The sequence below is a fragment of the Saccopteryx leptura genome, chromosome 6 (genome assembly GCF_036850995.1).
Source record: "Saccopteryx leptura isolate mSacLep1 chromosome 6, mSacLep1_pri_phased_curated, whole genome shotgun sequence".
NCBI classification, from domain to species: domain Eukaryota; kingdom Metazoa; phylum Chordata; class Mammalia; order Chiroptera; family Emballonuridae; genus Saccopteryx; species Saccopteryx leptura.
In genome coordinates, this window is record NC_089508.1 from 77628258 (window position 1) to 77649738 (window position 21481).

The following is a 21481-nucleotide window of genomic DNA, read 5'->3' on the forward strand; positions in this document are numbered from 1 at the left end:
AAAGGGCTATAGTTTGCCAACCCCTAATCTCAACAGACCACTTTGGATAGAAGAAACCTTTCAAAGAACCAATCCCCTCAAATACCAGACACCTTGCCAGTTCCACAGTATAATTATACCAAGTTTTAAAAGATTTTCATTCTAAAAATGTTTTCACCTTTCATCCCCCTTCTCTCTCCCATCTATCTTATATTATTTTGACCTGTTTAGGGTATATCTATCTTTTTGTGTGTATCTGTTCTTGCAAAAAAGGATTGCTTTTATATATATTGTCTTAATTTATATAAATAGCAATGTGTTATATCTTATTCTGTTTCATAGTGTTTTCATTCAGCAGCACTTTGCCTAGGAGTCCAGCTAATCTGTTCACTACAACTCTTGCATAGTATTCAATGTGTGTATCAGCCACATTTTTACCTACTCATTCCCTCAGTGATAAATTTTCTAGTGGCTTCCAACTCTCTGCCACTTCAAATAATACTTTAAAGAACAATTTCATACATGTTTCCTCATAAACTCTGCAAGCATTGCTGGGTCATAACTCCGTAAGGGTTCCTATATCCCCAACAACCTGCCAACATCTGGCATCATCCAGCTTTCTAATTTTTGACAATTTAATAGGTATAAGGTTTCCATTACTACTGTAACTATTCCTAAACACTGAAAAAGAAAAACTTACACCTTTTTTTACTATAAAAGGAGTATAACACTAAAACCAAAACCTGAAATATATTGCAAAACAAAAACTACATGAAAAAAACTCATATTGAAGCAAAATTCTGAGGTCCCAAGTTCAAAACCCCAAGTTTGCCAGCTTAAGCGTGGGCTCATCCAGTTTGAGCGCAGGCTCACTCACCAGCTTGAGCACAGGGTCGCCAGCTTGAGCATGGGATCATAGACATGACCCCATGGTTGCTGGCTTGAACCCAAAGGTCACTGACTTGAGCAAGGGGTCACTGGCTTGGCTTGAGCCCCCACCCCTACACCTCATCAAAGCACATATGAGAAGCAATCAACAAACAACTAAAGTGACGCAGCTACAAGTTAATGCTTATCTCTCTCCTTCTCTCTAAGAAAACAAACATGCAATTAAAGAGAAAAAAGAAACACTATTTAACTGTTAAAAAGAATGAGTCAGCACTAGACTTACTGATATTCAATATCCAAAAAAGTATTTTTAAGGGAAAAAAGCAAAGGGACAAAGTGGGTAGAGTATGCTTCCATTTATGTGTTTTACAGCAGTGGTCCCCAGCCTTTTTTGGGCCACGGACCGGTTTAATGTCAGAAAATATTTTCACAGACCGGCCTTTAGGGTGGGATGGATAAATGTATCATGTGACCAAGACAAGCATCAAAAGTGAGTCTTAGACGGATGTAACAGAGGGAATCTGGTCATTTTAAAAAAATAAAACATTGTTCAGACTTAAATATAAATAAAACGGAAATAATGTAAGTTATTTATTCTTTCTCTGCGGACCAGTACCAAATGCCACGGACTGGTAATAGTCCATGCCCTGGGGGTTGGGGACCACTGCTTTATAAGATATATTCTTATAGATGCTCAGAATATCTCTGGAAATATACACCAAATGGGAATGATATTCTTGGGAGGGCAAATAGAAGACTGAAATACGCACTTGACATTGTATGTCTTTTGCTACTGTTGAAAACTGTATTTTTTTCTATGTGAAGTTTTTCTTATAAAATGAATTTCAAATTTTCTATCTCCAGCCAGATCTTACCTCTGAGTGCCAGATCTGTATTCCAACAGCCCCTCTGCATTTTGCACAAGTGCTATCAACCCAGTAAATACAAAACTAGACTCATGATCTTCCTCACAAAACCTGTCTACCTCCAGACTCCAAGTGTGCATTGTTAAGTCCTCCTTCCCCCGTCCTCCACACCGAGCCAGCAGTGCTTTCTATTTGCATCCACATCTGTTCATCTTCACTGGCACTGTTCCAAACCAAGCAATCGTCGTCTCTCACTCGGCTTTCTCATGGTCATTATGGGTCAACCAGAGCTGCTCTTGCCCCCTTCTCATAATCTCATCATTCTGCTCCCTACTCAAAGTCTTTTCAGCAGTTTTTGGGAAGTAACATAATCAGATGGATTAGAAAGAGGCCCAAATTCTCAATAGAGTCTACATGATGTTGCCTTTTCTGGCCCTTTTTTCATGTCATTCTCCCACCTCACTCATTATATTCCAGCCACGTGAGTCTTCTTTTAGTTCCTCAAAGTCTTCCTCTCTCAGAGCCTCCCTTGCTGGGCCCTCTGGGAGGCTGTCCTCTGGCTCCCACATCTCTCCGGACACCACAGCACTAAGCTTTTACTGAGTTAACTCTCACACTTACAGTCCAATTTAAATGCACTCTCTTCAGAGCATCTTTACCAAGCTTCCAGACTAGGTCAGGCCCCCACATTTTACACAAGCTTAGCATCCCTTCTTCATAGAATGTAATGCAACAATAATTAATTATACAACAAGTTGTTTAATATTTATCCTTCTAATAGTATGTTTAAGGACAAGAATAGTTTTGCTCACTATGAAATTCATAGTTATCCCCAATGCCCAACTACACCTACAAAATAAACACTTGTTGAATGAATGAACAGGGCAAGAAAGACAGACTCAGAGAAAAGGCCAAAGGCACCTGTCCGTCAGATGTCAGCAGTGGCCTCCAGGAGAACTTCCTGTCCAAATTCTTGTCTTAGCAGTTCTAGCCCCTGGCTTGTGACTAGCATCTGCCTACTCACCACACTGTCTGGGGACTGGAGCTGGCCTGACAAGGCTGGGCTGCTGTTGTAGCCAGAGGTGACACCAGAGGAGAGGCTTCCATTGGAGCTGGTGCACAAGGAGCTGGAAGTGGCCAGGGTTTGTAGTTTTTCCTCTTCCTGGGAAGGATAAATCACCATCAACCAGTGTCTGGTGTACCATCACTAACTATATACCCCACTGCTCTGAAACCACCCCTCCTCACCTCCCCAGATCCTATCCGCCCCACTGCCTCCCACCCTCACATCTCCCCACACCCCCAACTATATACCAAAATAGCCTCCTCCCAGACTCTGGCCCAGGGACAGGAGCTGGTCTGATGATGATGACATGTAAAGAGAGAGTGAGCACAGCTTTGACCTGGCACCAAGAGTCCAACACTCTCCAAATGCTACATCCCATGACTGAAAGCCCAGTGAAGACTGACCCAGTCTGAGGTCTGCCTCCAGAAATCAGAAGCTGGCCCTATTCCCCACCCTCAGCAGCTGGGCGATGATCTGCTGGCGGATTCTCATCTTCTCCTTTTCAGTTCGCTCCCGCAGTCGGTCCCGGGCCTGGGCAATCTCTACTCTGGCCTCCTCACGAGCCCGCTGGTATTCTCGTAGCATCAGCTCTATATCAGAGGGTGGGTGAGCAGACCTTGACGCGGACCCTGGGCTCCTGGGAAGGACCATAGGGGCAGAGAGATGCCTTCTAACATGGTGGGTGGGTGATGGCCCTGGCCTGCTCACCCCAGGCCTATTCAACACCACCTTTTCAAATTTTTCAATTATACTTGATGTACAGTATATTAGTTTCAGATATAAAACCCAGTGACTAGATATTTATATAATTAAAAGTGATCACCCCAATAAATCTAACATCCATCTGATACCATACATAGTTATTAAAATATCATTAATTATATTCTTTACGCTGTACTTTACATCCCCATGACTATTTTGTACTTCCCTTTTGGCAACTGTTAAAATGTTCTCTGTATCTGAGTTTCTAGTTGGTTTGTTTGTTTATTTTTTAAATTCCACATATAAGTGAAATCATATGACATGACTTTCTCTGATTTATATTACTCAGCACAATGTCCTCTAGGTCCATCCATGCTGTTGCAGATGGCAAGATTTCATTTTTTTATGGGTAAGCCATATTCTATTGCATATATGCACCACTTTTTCTGTATCCATTTATCTACTGATAAACACTTAGGTTGCTTCCATATCTTGGCTACTGTAAATAATGCTACAATGAACATAGAGGTGTATGTGTCTTGATTTTGTGTTTTGTGTTTTGTTTCTTTGGGTAAATGCCCAGAAGTAGAATTGCTGGGTCCTTCTTTGACTCTTATTATAACCTTTTTTGAGAAGTCTATTTTGTCTGGTATAAACATTTCTACCCCAGCTTTCCTTTTTTTAATTTTTTTTTTTTGTTTCCATTTTCATGAGATACCTTCTTCTGTCTCCACTTTCTGACCACCACCGATCCTGAATGACCCATCCTCCCCTTGCCCACCGGGTCTTGTTTGTTTTTTTACATCTCATTCTGAGGCTCTGGCCTGCAGTGTCATATTGTGTCACAGCTCTCTGTTCATCCTCCCCCGGGACTTCTCTGCCCACCTCGCCCCCCCACTCTCTCACATCCTCTTCATTCTCTTTGCCCCAGTCTCCCACAGCCACCTCTGCTTGTCCACAGGCACAGGGGACCCACTCCTGGAATTATTCCTGTGAGAGGAAGCTGTATCCTTAAGGATGCTTAAGATCCAAGCCCTGCTCTCCACAACCCTCACCCCACACAAAGCCTACTCCCTACAGGGCTCTGGGTCCACCCGTACCTGGTGGTCTCCACAACATTCTTCCTCAGTTGCTGCAGGTATTCTCGGCGCTTGCTGGGTAAGTCAAGGACACGGGTGGGAAGATCCCTATTAGGCAGGAGGCTCAGTTGTTTCTGGGGACTGAGACTTCGTGTCTGGTGGCAGTTTTGCAGTCGCTCAGCCCGCTGTCTCCGGAGGGTCTCAATGGTTTGTTTTTGTCTGAGATAAAATGTGGTTGATTCACTGAAACTGGCCCTGAACACCCTTCTCCATCTTATGATCTATTTCTGATCTCTCAAAGATCCCAGAACTGAACAATAAAGGGAACAGCCAGCACAAAGCCTTCTCCAGTTCTCTTTCCTATAAGGCCACCCCTTGCCCTCCCACTCCAGGCTGGGGTGCTTACCGGGCATGGAGCTCCTCCCAGGTAGATGGCACAGGTTCATCAGCAGTGAGTGCCTCCCCTGTCCCACTCTGCAGCACCTGCAGCAGGGCATCTGACTCCCCAAAACCATGATGCAGTTTCGCTTCTGTGAGTTCCAAGCTGAGTGAGAGGTTCTGGGCCCCAACTTGCAAGGGGATCTGTTTCCTCTGGGACCACTCAGGATCCTGGCTCTGGATGTCAGGAGGTTTCTGTCCCTGCTCTCCAGAGCTGAGATCATGTCTGGACCCCAGCAACTCTATCACTCCTAGCTCCCCAGTAGAGCCATCCCGAACCCCACACCAATGACTAAATTTGTTGTGCACTGGGAGGTCCCTCAGGCTGTGATGCTGGGGCCCAAGGGCCACACACATCTGGGAACTGGGACACAGAAGCCCTTGAGGTTGGCAGTCCTCAGCTGGGCCCAAGGTAGAACCCTGGAGCCTTGTTTTATCAGTCAACTCAGGGACAGGGCAGGGGCTGTGGTGCTGGAGGCCTCCCCAAGAAGAGAGTTCGTCAAGAGTGGGTTGTGTCTCCAGTGGAGATGCTAAACTTTCACCTCCATTTTCTGTCCTGCTCTGCAACTTATTCAGCCCCCTACTGCTAAGTGGGCCACACTCCAGGGAAGCCACATCCTCAGGGACGAAGCCCTGAGTCAGCCTCTGACTCCTGTTCCTCAGTGGTAGAGGCAGAAGTCTGCTCTGGACCCAGGTGGTGCTCCAGGGCTGAAGCTGCTGATAAGGCTGCTCTAAGAAATGAACTTGGATTTTTGAGCTGTGCTGTGGGCTGCCTGGGGAGCTTACTCTGCCCTTATTTCTTTCTAATGAACTTCTGCCTTCTCCACATGGATCCCCCATGCTCTGAGAGCCACCTGACCCATCAATGGTTTGAGAATAATTATCCACTGGAGGACTAGGGGCATCAAGGGGAAGGTCTGGGCTGGAGACAAGCTTTTGGTGGCCTTCAAGAGGCTGCACTAAAGGGGCTGAGACAGACAAAGAGCCTAGGGGGAAATCTGACCTTTGAGTACTAGCACTAACTGTGAGGATTGGGGAGGAGGCCCTGTCCACCAACAAGGCACTTGACGAGAACAGCTCCTTCTGGGCCCTAGGTTCCCCAACCGATTCTGCAGCATTGAGGCAGGGTCCTGGAGAGTGAGAAATGCTAACGTTGACACTGCTGACAGCCAGGCAGGAGGGTTCCTCTGTCTGGGAGCCAGGAGGCAGGGAGGCATCAGGAGAAGCCTGGGGGCTCACAGAATGTAGGTTCTGCCCAAAGGTGGCCTTCTGAAACCTCAGAAGGGATGAAGGCACTGGAGGGCTTTGTGGCCTGCAGTGGGTACTTTCTTTCTGAAGATCTGTGAGTCCTGCTATTTCCCACGCTTTTTCCTTGGCTTCTCTCTTCTGAAGTGTCCCTGGGACATGTCCCTTTTCTTGAGACATGTTAAAGATATCTGGGCCCAGTACATCAAGGACCACATTGATCTCTCGAGGGCCAAGCTCTGGAGCGTGGAGGTGCAGACGTGGTGAGGCCAGGTCAGTCTGGATGCCCTCATCCATAGTGGTTTGAGTACAGCTGTCTATCATAAGAGTCTGGGGTGCTTCGTCTGGGGTCTCCCTCTTGGTGTTTTGTTCCTTTTCAGCCACACTTGGCTGGGAGAGACTCCCCAACAGTTCTGAGGTACTATGCAGGAGCTGTGAGAGGTGGAGAGACAGGTTGTGCATGCTCGCCCAGGAGGCCAGATCACAGACTGGCATTGTGCTGGCTTCTGAATGAGCAGAGATGTCGGTGTGGCTCCAGTGGAAACTACAGCCCAGGGTCTGTGTGCCCTGCTCCAAGGTGTTTGTTCTGGACTGTCCCACAGGGCCACCTGCCTCTGATTGATACAGCAGCATAATCTCATCCACTGGACCTGCAGCACTTCCTTCAGCCAAGTGGGGCTCACTCCTCAGATAGCTTGGTTCATCGGGGGTACCTAGGAACTGAACCCTCTTGTCAGGACCCTTAGTGGGGGCTGCTCCTTCAGGGCCCATCATGAAGTGGGGGCTCCGCAAGGCAAGTGAGGAATCCCATACTTCCCAGGCCTCATGTGAACCTCGGGCATTTTCAATGCTGCTGCATCGGCTTGCCAGGCCCTGGGCATTGGCGAAGGTGCTGAGGTGTGAGTGGAACAGGGAGTTCTGGTCTTCTAGGCCACTGTCCATGCTGGAGCACTGGGCCATTTGTGATGGTACCAGGCCCTGGGGTGTCTGGCTACAGGAGACATCGACTGCACTACCAAACACATACTGCTTCCAGCCAATGTGTGCAGGACCCTCCGGATGGCAAGGATTGATGTCACTGGAGCCAAAATGCAATATTCCTTTGTCTGCTCTCTCTGGCTTTTCCTGCTGGGCCTGTTCCACTGTACCAGACCTCCAGCAGGTCATAAAATCAGGGGTTGGTATGCACAAGGGAGCTGAAGACACTGGGTATGGAGGGCTGGTGGGTTGAAGGGGCCTGTGATCAGGAGAGCTACTGTTCAAGTTAGCTGAGGCTTTATGATTGTAGCCCTCAGCTTTTAGAGATGTCTCTACCACTGACTTTTCTGAGGAGTGGCCTCTGGGATATGGGTTCCACAATTTGTTAGGCTCCTGTGTCTCTTCATCTGTAGGGGAAGGGGGCTCCACACTCAAGTTCAGCTCCTGAAGAGACCAGGAAGAGCTGACCACAGAAAATTGTGGTCTGAGAGAGGACGTGCAGCGTTTAGGGCCACGGCAGATTGCAATCAGAGGAAGTGAGCACCTGTGGGAGGGAGCCAGCTGCTCCTGGCCAGAAGAGGGCTGGCCAGGGCTCTGGGCTGTAAGCCCCAAAGGGACACTCATTGAGTCTTTAAAGCCTGATGAGAATGTCTTGGACACATGGGCCTTGGCCATAGCCACCTCAGCTCTGCCTGCATCTCTAATCTGACAGCCATCCAAGCCACCTTCATCAGAACAAGGGAGACACATGCTCTGGACAGGGTCATCACTACCACTTGAAGCGTGCTCTCTCTGTTGCTTTTCCTCCTCCCAGAGACTGCCAACCTGGGGACTGGAGGTGTGCTTTAACTTCACTATGAACTTGGCTTGGGAATCTAAGCCACTGTGATCTCTGGACTCAGTCGAAAGTTTTGGCTTTTCTGGAAGGCATCTGATTGCGTTTTCTAAACATTCATGCTGTGCTTTCACCAGCAGCTCACTCTCAACAGACGCTTCACTTAAATTAAGGGTGTGTTGTCTCCTGGTTGCTGCAGGTAGCTCTGGCTTGGTTTGAGACTCCTGTGCATTCTGGCCACCTACTGAGTTGTCCTGAAACTTCCTCTGTGGCTCTGAGCACACATCTTTAGGAGAAAGGAGAGCCTCAAGCTCTGTGTTGGCTTTATGCTCAGCAAGCTTTTTCTCAGGATCCCCTACAGAAACTGAGTGGCTGATGGAACTTGTCCTATCAGGGGCAGAAGGGGAGCTGCAGCCTTGAGCCAGAGATAGGACAGCGGCAGCAGTGGAGGGCTCCAGAATGCTGCTGGCTGCTGGCCCAAATTTCACATGAATGTCTTTGGGCTCAACGTTGTGTACCAAGAACATATCAGAGTCACTGGAATAGCTCTCTCCTCTCTCACCCACTCCACAGGCTCTACAAGATACTTCGCAGGGTGGGTGGAGAGCCTGTGGGGCAACCTTAGAAGTTCCCTTCTCCAGGTCACCATCTCTGTAACACAGTAAAGCAGAGGAGAGGGAGGAGATGTGAGAAGCAATGGGTTGAGGGTTGCATTGTTGCTGACAAGGAAGAATTTTGCTGTCTTCTTGCCCCCCAGATGGGCTGAGCGTTTTGACATCAATGCTCCCTGAGAAGACAACACAATCTGAAGGTTCCTGTAGACATCTGAAAAGGCCCTCCTCCCTAACTCCCCCAGGATCTGGGCTATCTCTTTGATCTGGCAATGGAGTTGGCCTGGGGTGTTTGCTGTCAGCCCTGCAGGCTTCTGCCACCCCAGAACCAGCACTACTCTTCTTCACACACTGCTGTGAGAGAGCTCCTGGCAGGCCAGCACCTTGTCTGGGACTTGCCTTCCCTTCTTCTAAGCCATTAGAAGCCTCAAGATCTTGGGCATGGTCTTGGTTAAACCCCAAGAGACTGGAAGAATTATGAACATCACAGATCACAAGCTGACTTTCAAAACAGGTTGTTTTTCCTCCCTGTGCAGCCACTATGAAGTTACCTGAACCTTCTTCATATGTGGTATCTAGAGTTCCAGGTTCCTGGTGTGCCCGGCTGCTCTCCCGACTGCCAGGGAGCATGCCGTCTGCCGTCTCGCAGGGAACTACCTGGCTTCGCCCGTGCTGACTCACTTCACCATGGTCAGAAGGGTTCTGAGAAGATAAGGCAGCCACTACTTTCTCTGGTATTACCCTCCTGTTCTCCTCTACAGCTGCTGAAGAAGGAAGACTGTCTGAGTCTACAGGATCAGCAGAAGGTATTCCAGTTGCTTTCTTTTCCTCTATGATTTCAAAAGGGCCAGAGTAACATATAAACTGCTTCCCTGCTCTCAGTTCTCCAGAATAATGGCTTTTTCCTAAAGCAGGGTCAGCAAGGCAGAAAGTCTGTGAGGGCTGCCATGGCCCCTTGTTAACTTCAGTGTTGGGCAGAGGTTGAACGCTGTCTGCAGAGAGGGGTGTGGTCTTAAGGACTTTCCTCTTATCAGTCCCCTGATGTCCTGGTTCAGCAGAGGGAGATGCCACATGGAATCCCTGCGCTTCACCCTCATTCTCGGTCTTCTCTGACATCGGCTGGTCCATTTGTTGACACTGAGGCCTGCTGGGGGCCCTTGAAGAACGTTCAGGTTCTAATAAAGTCTCGTAGTAAGGAAGGACTCTGCCCTCAGCCACCAAGTTGTGCAGCTGTTTTCTATGGGTCTTTGTCTCTCTGATCTCCTCCAACACAGCCAAGCCCGTGGATCGATGGGCAGGGGTCTCCAGGGACACAGGTGCTGAGAAAATAGCACTTGTAGGACAGAGGTCTTTGGCCTCCTTCTCAGTCTTCTGCTTCACCTGCCTGGCTTGGCTGTTACTCTCTTCTAAGAGACAGGCGGTGCACTTTTCAAGTGGGCTAGAGATCCTGTCCAGAGAACTGGCTGTTTTTGTTCCAGTCAGTACAGATGCCTTGGCTTCAGAAGCAGAATTCACCCAGGTACTCGAGCCCATCGAGGTGCTTCTGGGATCCCCTCCTTGGTCTTCGGGGCTGGTGCTTGCTGATCTCCTCCCCTCAGCCCTCAAGGAAACACTCTCTGGTGCATTGGATTGATCTTGAGATCCCATGGCCATGAAGATCGCTGATCCACACCAAGCAGTGTGTGCCATGGAGAAGCACCCTCGAACATTTCTTTGAGGGCTGTGGCTTCTGGGCTCTCCACTGTAGCCCTGACATCCTGCTTCGGTTACCCAAGGACTGTCAGGCATTTTTAACACTGTAGGATCCAGCACATAGTCAACTGAAGAGATGCCTATAGCATCAGGCACACAAAGATAGCTTCTTGGCAGTCTTAGAGAATTCAAGGGCAAGGCATTACACAGGTCTTGGTGAGGAGCTATAGAGGAGTCTAGCCGGCTTAGCAATGGGCTGGTCTCCTGGCTGAAAAATGTGTCCATACAACGTTGACTTGGACTAAGAAGTTTCTGAGTTGATGAAACCATTTTGTATTCCTCTTGTAGGCTCTCTCCTCTTTGTGTAGTCATTTCTTTAACTCTGCCCTGAACTTTTGGCTCCTCTGGATTAGAACTACTTATATGTTTGGCAACTTGACTTTCCTGAGAATCTTTCACAGTCTGTGATTCAAGACTTTTCCAACCACAGGGCTGCCCCCTGGGGCTGGCTGATGCGTGTACCCACTTGCTTTTCTTCTCAGAAGGCCAATCAGGCCTGGCCTGCAATGGTACAGCTCTAGCCAATGCTTTTGTTCTCCTTGGATTAGCAGAAGTTTTGGTGCACTCACTGTGAGTTGTACATGTCCCTAAGTAATCCCAAGTGTTCCTGGTAGGTCTGTCTAACACGGCGAGAGGTGTGTGCTCGCTCACGTATTTAATGTCTTGAACCCATTTTCCTGACTTGAAGGGACTCAAGGTGATTTTTTGAACCCGAGGATCTTCCCCAATGCTACTGTTAACCTTCATTTCTCCAACTTTGCCATCCCTAAAGATAGCATCATCTGTCTGTTTTAGAGAAGATGGCTGATCCTTGAAGGACAAGCGGTTTCCAGAGCTGCCTGACCTCAGGACATGGTCAGGCATCTCCTGGTCCTGGAACACAAACTCATTACTGACTCCCAGTGTATGGGAAGCATATTGCTGCTTATTCTGCTTGGATTCAATTTCCAAGATACCATTTTCTAGCTGTATTACACTCTTAATTAGCCTACCCATTTCATCAGCACTATTAAATCTTTTATTCTGTTTCTTTCCTGGGGGTGGTCCTTCAGAATTTAACATTTCTTGAGACTTCCCAGGCTCCTTGCATTCAGTGAGTTTTTTCTGAGAATATATAACTGACTGAAACCTTCCATGTGTAGACTCTGTCCATGGAAGCTTAAACTCTTCTGAGCTGTCTTTGGGATAGAGAGATTTTCCAGGAAGCCCAGATTCATTCTTCCCTTCCCCCTTATGAGCTGGATTCCCATCCTGGGCCATTATCTCTGAGCTGCTTACTCTACGATGTGCTGAACTAGACTTCAAAGAAAGAGTAGTTTCCTGTAGCATGTCCTTGTCAAGGCCTACGCTGATGGTTTTATAGATGAAATCAGACCTGGCCCCAGAAGGGAACTGTCTGTTCACATTAGAGGCCTGGGTCTGTGCTAGGACTGTACTCTGATCCTGCTCTTCTTCCCTATTTGCCCCATATTCACAAACAAGAGGCTTCCCAGATCCAGAGCTGTCTGAGGAAACGTTGCAACAGGACTGTACAGAAGTCTTTTCTCCCTCCTTGAGTGATGGAAAATTGTGTTTATTTAAATTCCCAACCTGATTTTCATATTCACATACTTTTGTGCTGGTGGATGTAAAAAAATGTCTGTTCCGAGAAACAATAAAATACACTGAATTATGGCTTTCTTCGTCAGCATCTCCAGGGCTTTTCCCTATTTCTCCCCTATCTTTCTTGGTGTTCTGATCAACTGGCCTCTCTGCTGTGACCTGCTCAAATGAGGCAACCTTGGAATTCTGTTTTTGTAACAACACTGGCAAATTATTCTTCCAATAAACATTCTGGAGGACTTGGCAGTCATGACCCAAGCCCCAGGCTTCCCTCGGAGGTGGGGTAGGCATTCTTGCTTCTCTGCAAGCCGGGATCTCTAAGGCAGTTTCTGTCAGGGCATCCCGGCTTTTGGTTACATAAAATGTTTCTAATGGAGGTGACTGCAGGGAAGATGGGAATGAATGCCAAGGAGCAGAGTGTAGGTACAGCTCTGAACCCGATGAAAAGGCAAAGGAAAGATTGGGGTGTCTTCCAACTTCTTTTTTGGAGCACTCCTGGTAGTCTGCTTTCTCTTCCTGTTGGGGGTGGTGGCTGTTGTGATTTAATTGCCCTGCCTGGCCAACACTACTTTTCCTGAGAGGAGCCCAGCCTTGGGGCCAATGGTCTTCTTTGGTGACTATGGTGACATTACTGTGACAAGGGTTTTTCAGGAAGAAACACTCATCAGAGGAAGTCACCAATCCAGGCTCCCTCCTGCTACTCTGAGAGGCCTCTTCCAAGTTGTTCTGTTTGACTTCACATGCTTCTATCACGGAATTTACTACCTTATTCTCTGCTACAAAGGCCTGTGCATTTGTAGTTGCAGAAGTCAATGATTCTATATCTGCTGAATAAGTTCCATTGTAACTTACCTCTTTCTCATCAGTTATAAAGAAATCTGAAGTACCTTCTAACTCGACACTCAAACTATCCTGTTCTTTCTCTGCCCTCAAATGCCTAATTTTGGATATATGGATAGGAAAGTTGTTGAAATTCAGACTGCTAGATATGTCAGAGCCAACTGCCAATAGGGTATCTCTTCCTTTGTCAGAAGCTTGGGTCAGGGAACCATAATCTTCCTTGAGGGAGGTGAAAGCTGGCTGGGGCTCTCCTATGGCATCCAAAACAGGATGAGATAGTTCTAGGAGGTACTTTTGCTGAAGGGCCACCCCGTCCCTCTCACAGGTACTGCCTACATGAGTAAACGAGGAGGCAGAGGCAGCCAGCATGCTTGACACGCTAGAGTTGTTGGATGTTTCAGAGTTGTCTTGCTGGGCTGTGTCAGGGACACCTCTGTCCTGAAAGGTGCCATCAGCTCCTGGCTGAAGAAGCCTGTAAGACCCCCAGAATGACAGCCTGGATGTATCAGAAGCAGGAATTGCGTACACAGCTCTTACACTGCAGGGCAGCTCAGCACCACCTGGGGGAAGTTTGAAGGTATAGGGCGGGACTGCTTCTGTACCTGATGGCTTTAGTCCTTCCATATTTGGCCAGTATCCAGGCCTCTCCCGACCACAGAGCTGAAACTCCTGAGCATTAGGGCTTTGACATAAAGAACCCACTATTCCTAGGGGGCTGCTGGGGTCAATCTTGGAGTCACAGGAAAACCAAGAATCCATGGACAACAGAGGGCTCCCTCTTGAAACCTGCATGCTTTGGACAGTATTGGTTTGCTCAGAGGAGCTTGCCTCCACCTTCAACGCAGACTGCCCACAGTAGGGCTGGGGGTGAGAATCAAGGTAAAATGAACTGCTCATTGACAGGGTGGCATCCAGCGTGGCTCCTGTTCTTTGGGTGATGGGACCAAGCCTGCACATTGCCTCCTGGCCCATTATAGGCAGACTGGAGGTCTGCAGGTGCCAAAAAGTCTCTGTTGGCAGCTCATCAGCTGAACTGAAGAAAGGCTCTTCTTGCTGATCTTCCCCCAGTTCTTCCTCCGTATCAAGCAGGCTATCCAGTGAAAAGCTCCTGTGAGCCTGAGCGAACAGTTCCCTGTCTGATGATGTGGTAAAGCCCCTCACAGAGGCTCTAGCTCTGGCTCTGGAGTGGTCATGGCGACTGGTGAGATAACTGTCCCCCAGACTGTCCTGTGGGCTTTGGTACCCCCTCTCAGTCAGCGAGTCCTCAGATATTTGGCTATTGTCACTTTCATTGTCCTCTGGCTCTGGGAGATCCCATTCCTTCCTCTGCAGATCCTTTGGCTTCAGTGGCCCTGTCAGGGCTTTGGCATAGACACAGGAGAGAGAATCCACTGAGTAACTGCTATCTGCATCCGATAAATCACCATCTTTTTCTCTTGTGTGATCCACTACTAGGCTGGAATCCGTGAGTGAGGTCATGGTGTCTGGGTCCCCTACACTGTGCTGCCTCTTCAAAGGGCTGCCATACGGCAAACGAGAGGACTTTGTGGTAATGTCTCTGATCATAGCTGCCAGTACCCTCTGCTGCCCTTTTGATGCCCTGCTTGGAGAGGGTGGTTTGGATTCTGCCCAAAAAGTCTTGGCTGACTTACCATGCCCAGCTTTCTGTTTGGGTCCATGGGGATGTGAAGAACTGCAACCAGCTCCTTTAGCAGCCCTGTGGGACCCAAGATCCCCTTCTTTTTGCCATCCTGCTGGTCTGTGGCCAGAGTCTGATAGTTCCTTAGCCCTCCTGGTCTGGGGGGAAGGGGTGAGGGCCTGTGGCTCATCCCTTGGCTTCAACTTGTTAGCTGACTGGCCCAGAGATGCTAAGCTCTGGGACACCATCCGGCAGGGCTGCTTACCAACTCTCTCCATTTCCTGGATGCTGGAAGACTCAGAACTCATGGTGAAACAGGTGCCTGGGGCCAAGGCTCTCCTCCTGGCGAAGGCTGCCCTGGCTGTGCAAAGCTGCCCCTCACCTGAGGAACGCAGGTCGTTCTTACTGAAACACCCTGTCCTTGGAGGATAAGCAGCAGCCTGGGACAGATGCTCTCCTGATTGGGTTTTCTCTGATGTTTGATCAGTACAGTAATACATAGGAGAGAACATAGTGGAGGGATTCTGATGCAGGAAAACACTGTGGAGAGAAGAAAAGCCACCTCAGTAAAGAAAGCAGTCCCTAATTCCTGCTGACAGAGGAACTCTACAGTCTCACCTAGTCTGCATTAAAAGAGGTTAAAAAACTAGGCCAATGTCACTGTCCCCTGTAGTCTTTGGTGTCAGAGAAAAGCTCTATAGGTACAAAAGGAAACTGTGGACTATACTCCTAGCCCTCGAAGAGGCCTCAGGCACACTCTGTTCGTCAATTTTATAACATAAAAAGGTTGAACTGAATCTGAATCTAATCATGCCATTAAAGAAAACTTCCAGTTAATAGGCAATATAAGGAACATAGCAATAATTTAAGTGACACTATAAGGAATCAAACAGACAAATCTGTAACATGGCACAATCTAAAGAACTGACCCGCTTTAACAAATCAATGATACTAAGAAAAATAAAACAAAAACTGATTAAAAGAAACTTAAAAGACGAAACCACATGCAGTATGTAAATCCTATTTAGATCTTTTTTTTAAATCAGTTTTTTAATGTACTTTAATAACTTCTATAAACATTGTGTACAGTTCTTTTGCATGTGTACATAAGTTTTCATCTCCTTTGGGGAAATACCAAGGAGTACTGTTTCTGGCTTGTATCATCAGAGTATGTTTAGTTTTGTAAGAAACTGCCAAACTGTCTTCCAGTGTGGTTGAACCATTTTGCATTTGTACCGGTAATGAATAATAAGAGTTCCTATTACTTTACATTCTGGCCAGCACTCGATGTTGTCAGTGTTTTGGATTTTTTGCCATTCTAATAGATGTGTAGTGGTATCTCATTGTTGTTTTTAATTTACACTATTTAGATCTTAATTTGAACAACTAACTATAAATAAGTATTTTGAGAGAATTAGAGAAATTTGAATATGGTTTATACCTAATAATGAACTTTAATTTTGTCAGGTGTGATAATGACAAGGTGGTTACAAGAAAAGTTCTTATGTTTTAGAAGTGTGGACCTGATGTAGGACTGAAATGACATGTCATTTCATGTTAAAGGTATTGCTTTAAAATAATTAAAGGGGCCCTGGCTGGATGGCTCACTGGTAGAGTGCTGGCCCGCCGTATGGATGTCCTGGGTTTGATTCCTGGTCAGGGCACACAGGAGAAGCGCCCATCTGTTTCTCCACCCTACCCCGTCTCACTTCTCTCTCTTCTCCTCCCCTCCTGCAGCCAGAGCTCGACTGGAGCGAGTTGGCTCCGGGTGCTGAGGATGGCTCCATGGCCTCCGCCTCAGGGGCTAAAAAATGGCTCTGGTTGCAATGGAGCAAGGACTACAGATGGGCAGAGCATCGCCCCCTAAACAGCTTGCTGGGTGGAACCTGGTTCAGGTGCATGCAGGAGTCTGTCTCTGCCTCCTCTCACTAAATCAAAAATGACGGAGGGAGATAAAGCAAGCATGGTAAATCTTGATAACTGCTAAATGAGAGTGTCAGGTATTATATTCTCTCAACTTTTTCCATAATATATAAAAAGTTTTTTTAAAAAGCCTGCCCACTACTCTGAAGACCAGAGAGGTGAGCAAACATAAAACCAACAGATATTAATTGTGTACCTATTATGGGAAAGGCCTGTGACACAAAGCCCAAGAGGACATAAAGAGATAGATACAGTCCCCGGTTCCAAGCAGGGTGGGAGATAACATATCCTCACCTTGACTGAATATAAGGAGTGAAGAAGAAAAGAAACAAGGAATATCCCAAATTGAACTGAGATTCAGAAAGATAGTATTTCACTCTCTCATAAACTGGGAGGTAGGGTCAGGAAGCTCAGTTGAGGTGGCAAGTCAGGTGGAAAGAAAGGAAATATGTGGGAACAGAGTGTCGTTTGAGGCAAGACCAGATCGAGATGCAGCAGAAATACATAAGGAGATGTAAGTGGATAGTCAGGGTCTAAAGATAAAAAATAAGGCTCACACCTGACTGGGTGGTGGCGCAGTGGATAGAGCATCGAACTGGGACGCAGAGGACCCAGGTTCGAAACACCAAGGTCGCCGGCTTGAGCACGGGCTCATCCAGCTTGAGCACAGGGTCACTGGCTGAAGCGTGGGATCACAGACATGACCCCATGGTTGCTGGCTTGAAGTCCAGGTCACTGGCTTGAGCAAGGGGTCACTCGCTCTACTGTAGCCCCCCGGTCAAGGCACATATGAGAAAGCAATCAGTGAATAACGAAGGAGACTAAAGGACCTGCAATGAAGAACTGATAGCTCTCATCTGTCTCCCTTCCTGCCTGTCTGTCCCTATCTGTCCCTCTCTCTGTCTCTGTCATAATAATAATAATAATAATAATAATAATAATAAAGCTCACACAGAAGATAACACCAAAGAAGCAAGAGCTGCTATTCAGAGTGGGAGAAGGGACAGGCCCAAGTCCTAGCATATATCAACTACAGAGAAAGGAGATGGAGAGGGGAAGGGTGACAAGGAAGAGAGGAGTAAGCACATCTTTCCATTCACAGATTGGGGAAGTGGAGGCACTGGGAAACAAAGAACATGGCCTGGGCAATGAAGCTATAAACCTCAGCCAGTGCTTCCAGGTGACAACTGCTGGTTGTACCTGCATAGCTGGGGCAAGTACCGGAGGCAAAGCCTTTGGAGGCTCAAAGAGCTGCAACTTGTCGATTTGCTGCTGCACTGACAACCTGGGACCATGGCATCAGGGCTGGTGACCTGGTATGAGGGCTCCTGTGGACAGTCATCCTGGAGCCGACACACTTCCTTGAGCTGTTCCAGTCTCTTTAGGGCCTTCAGCAGCCTCTGCTTCTTGATGATTCTCTCTAGCTGGAACAAGACCTTTTTTCGCCGGATGTTCCGCGCTGCTGCCCGAAGAGCTCGTCTTTGCAGGAGTTGAAGTGGCACCACCCTCTTTTGGCTTCGGATCAGTGAGGACAGTTGAGTCTCAGGATCTGTTTGAAGCCAAGCATCAGTTGGCACAGAGGCTTCAAGTCCTTTCTCTATTACACAGTCTTGCTGCTGCGGCTGCTGCTGCAAGCTGGTCAGCCAGGTCTCTTCTCTGAGCAGCCACCGCTGGTCTGGGAACCAAAAAAACCCTGAGAGAAGGTCAGCAGCTCCCTCCCTGCCCGTGGCTGCCTGGACTCAGACACCTCCGACCGTGCCTGCACCTGTACAGGGCAAGGGAATGGAGGCCCAGGCCTCAGCACAGCAGTTGGGCACATGCTAGGGCAGGCAGCAAAGCATGGACAAATGTGCACATAAGAAGGAGTGAGCAGTGGTCCAGCATTCTGAAGGGCAAAAGGAAGCTGCTTCCTTATTCTTGCTTCCAGCCCCTTGTAGGAGCCTCTGGTCCCTAAAGGAAAGGAGAGAACGCCTAATACCAAAGATTCCATCATATCACAAAGGAGAGAATACAGAAGCTGGGGAAGCACAAAAATGAGGAGATGGGAAGATGAAGCACATACTGTGAGTGGTGGGCACCTACTGTCTTTAATCTGCCAGGTGACGTGCGCCTGGTCGAATTCCAGGTCCTGTTTGGCTCTAATCTGTCCTGCTAGGATTTGCTGCCTCAAATCCCCCACGTAGCACTGCTGCTGCTGAATCCTGGCCCTGTGGCGCGTCTCTCCGGCCCTGGGTAGAAGGTGGTCTTTGTCACTCTGCTCCCCCAGCACTATCCTGTCACAGAGGGACCAAGGTTACTTAGAGATAACGCAAATCCAGCTCGGCACAAACCAGCAGCCATCTCAGCCCCTCTGAGAGAGTCCCTGAATTCAACAGGGCAGAGAGGGCTTGGGACTTCTGGCAACTTGGGACACAAAGGTGTGGTGTCACAAGCTACTCGTGATGTCACAGTACAGGAAGGGAGAACAGTGCTTAGACTAAAATATTCTTATATTGTGGGTTTAGCAGAAATATTGGTCTGCAGAGCAGAAGGCGGCGGCAGCCCGGGGCGCGAGCCCGGCAGCGGCAGCCCTCACTATGCCCCTGGTAGGTCTGCGATTCTGGGATATAGGGGTGGGTGCCATCATGCTTTCCAAAGCAGAGATGGAAATGCTGACTGCCATTGCCACGTGCTCCTCTTTGGGACAGTGTAAGACCTGCCAGGACGGCAGGAATGAGGGGGGTGGCTGATGCCCCATGTGCATGGACTGATTCCTAGACTACGACAGGAGTGGGCACATTTTGGTTAAAGAAAATAAACCAGAAAGTAAAGCAGCTTTAAAGAACAAAACAAAACAAAACAAAGAAATACTTTAGCACCTGATCAGTGGTGGTGCATTGGATCAAGTGTTGACCTAGAATGCTGAGGTTGCTAGTTTGAAACTCAGGGCTTGCCCAGTCAAGGCACATATGAGAAGCAACTACGAGGTGATGCTTCTCGCTCCTTCCCTCACCCCATCCCTTTCTCTCTCTCTCTCTCTCTCTCTCTCTCCCTCTCTCTCCCCCCCCTCTCTCCTTCTCTCTCCCCTTGTTAAAAAAAGAAGAAATAAAAAAGAAACATTTTAGCTAAATCAAGAAACTTTGTCCTTTAAAAAAAAAGGTGTAACTGGAAACAAAGTAGAGCAAAAGCTACAGAAACACTGTGGGAAGGGAAAATCTCAGGCACACGTTCAGAGCTTTTGACCGCACCTCCACTCCCCACAGAAATCTCCTGTGAGCTGGTGGTGGGAAGCAGCCAATCCAGAGGAAAGGGATTTTACATGCACCACACCTGAGAACCAGCTCTGGAACTGGGTTTAAGAGTTTTAAACTCTAGTATACTTTTCAGAGATAAGAGCTGAAGCATTTTCTGGTGAAATTGGCTGGGATTTGTTTAGATCCAGTGGGGAGGAATAGGAGAAAGTAAGTGGGAATGCAAATGAAACAAGATTAGTTATAAGTTGGTCATTTGAAGTATATTTGGAATTTTCCATAATACAAAGTTTAAAAAGAATTCTAGATGGCAGTCATGCTTCATTCTGCCACCAGGTTCCTGTGTGACCCCAGATGAGTGAGAGCCCTCCTCTGAAGACTGACAGCTTCTACCTGCATGCTTATCATGCCCTGGGTCAGACACAGCCTTCTAGAGAGGACCTCACATGCTGTTTCTGCAGGGCACTCCCTCTCTGCCATTCCGGTTCCTACAAAATAAAACTGCATGGGCACTCCAGGGTGGCTGGGAAGGGTCAGGATCTACCAGAGGTTCACAAAAAAGCCTGAATTCAGCTTTCCCCAGCCCTCATTCCAGTCCCAAGATGCTGTGACTGGACACCAGATCTGTCTGAGCAGTGTACTCTAAGGCAATGTTTTTCAACCGCTGGTCCACAGACTGGTCCACCAGAAATTCTGTGCTTGTCCATGAAGAGTTAATCACCCTGATGTATGAACATTATAGACCCAATGATCTTGGTCAAATTCACTTATGCTCAGGGTGATTTCTGCCTCAGCAGTCCCTGAAATAATTCTCCTACTTTCACTAGTCCCCAAGTGTAAAAAGGTCAAAAACCACTGCTCTAAGGGTTCACTCTGCTTAAGAGATTTACACCTTGTAGAGAGAATAAAATCACAGAGAGTTTCAAAGCAGAGGTCCACAAACTATAGCCTGTGGGCCAAACTGGGCTCCCTGCCTGTTTTGTGAGTAAAGTGTTACTGGAACACAGCCACGCTATTCACGGAAGCATTGTCTGGGCTGCTTCTGCACCACACTGGCAAAGTTGAGTAGCTGCAGCAGAGTCCTGCAAAGCCTAAAATACTACCTGGCCATTTACTGCTGCCTCTGTCTCAGAAGAAATTAAAAGATTTCTTAATATAGCTTTAGGAGGACAGGGAAGGATGGATGGGTGGGAGAGTGAATAGATGGATGGGGAGGCACGAGGGTGTGAGTTGACAAAATAGCAGTGTCCTCTCTGTGAAGAACGCTGTGAGGTAAGTCAATATGCAGTGGGTCCAAGGACTGGGGTGGGTCCAAATACTAGTGTGTGCTCTGGGGAACACCGGCAATGACTGCTGTGGCAAAAGGCCAAATAGACATAGTGGAATGGACAGAAAAGAGGAAAGATACTTTTTGATACATGTGAAACAAAAGGCTAGGGATAAAAACCAGTTAATGCCACACAAATAGAAAAAGCAACTAACGGGGAACATTTTCTGCATATATCTCATGCCTGCACTACTGCTCCAAAATTTGTCTGACCACAGATATGGATGAATTACAAACATAATCCCATCTGAGGGCTCATGAGAAACCCAAGATCCAGACCATCAGATGCCAGGGGCAGGGAGGGGGTCTTTATTCTGAATTTCCTAAGAGTATTTAGCTTCCTTCTTTGCCATCTCGAACGAACATTCAGATTTACAATTTCCTTCTCCCTAGAAGAGAGCTCCCTCTGGCCTTCCCCCTGGAAAGTGGCAGCTTCCAGTCAAGTTCTGATAACCTAATACAGTTTCCTTCAAAGCAGCAT

General features: G+C 47.7%; 1 protein-coding gene across 1 annotated transcript in view; it reads right to left on the reverse strand.

Moving 5' to 3' along the window:
- Positions 1-21481, reverse strand: part of STARD9 (StAR related lipid transfer domain containing 9) — a 170110-nt gene that overhangs the window by 18693 nt on the left and 129936 nt on the right. The window contains exons 21-26 of the mRNA XM_066343732.1: positions 18526-18716; positions 17644-18118; positions 4987-15060; positions 4602-4799; positions 3253-3436; positions 2758-2895 (exon numbers count right to left, since the gene is read on the reverse strand). Coding sequence (XP_066199829.1) covers positions 2758-2895; positions 3253-3436; positions 4602-4799; positions 4987-15060; positions 17644-18118; positions 18526-18716 — 11260 coding nt within the window. The remainder of the gene's footprint in view (positions 1-2757; positions 2896-3252; positions 3437-4601; positions 4800-4986; positions 15061-17643; positions 18119-18525; positions 18717-21481) is intronic.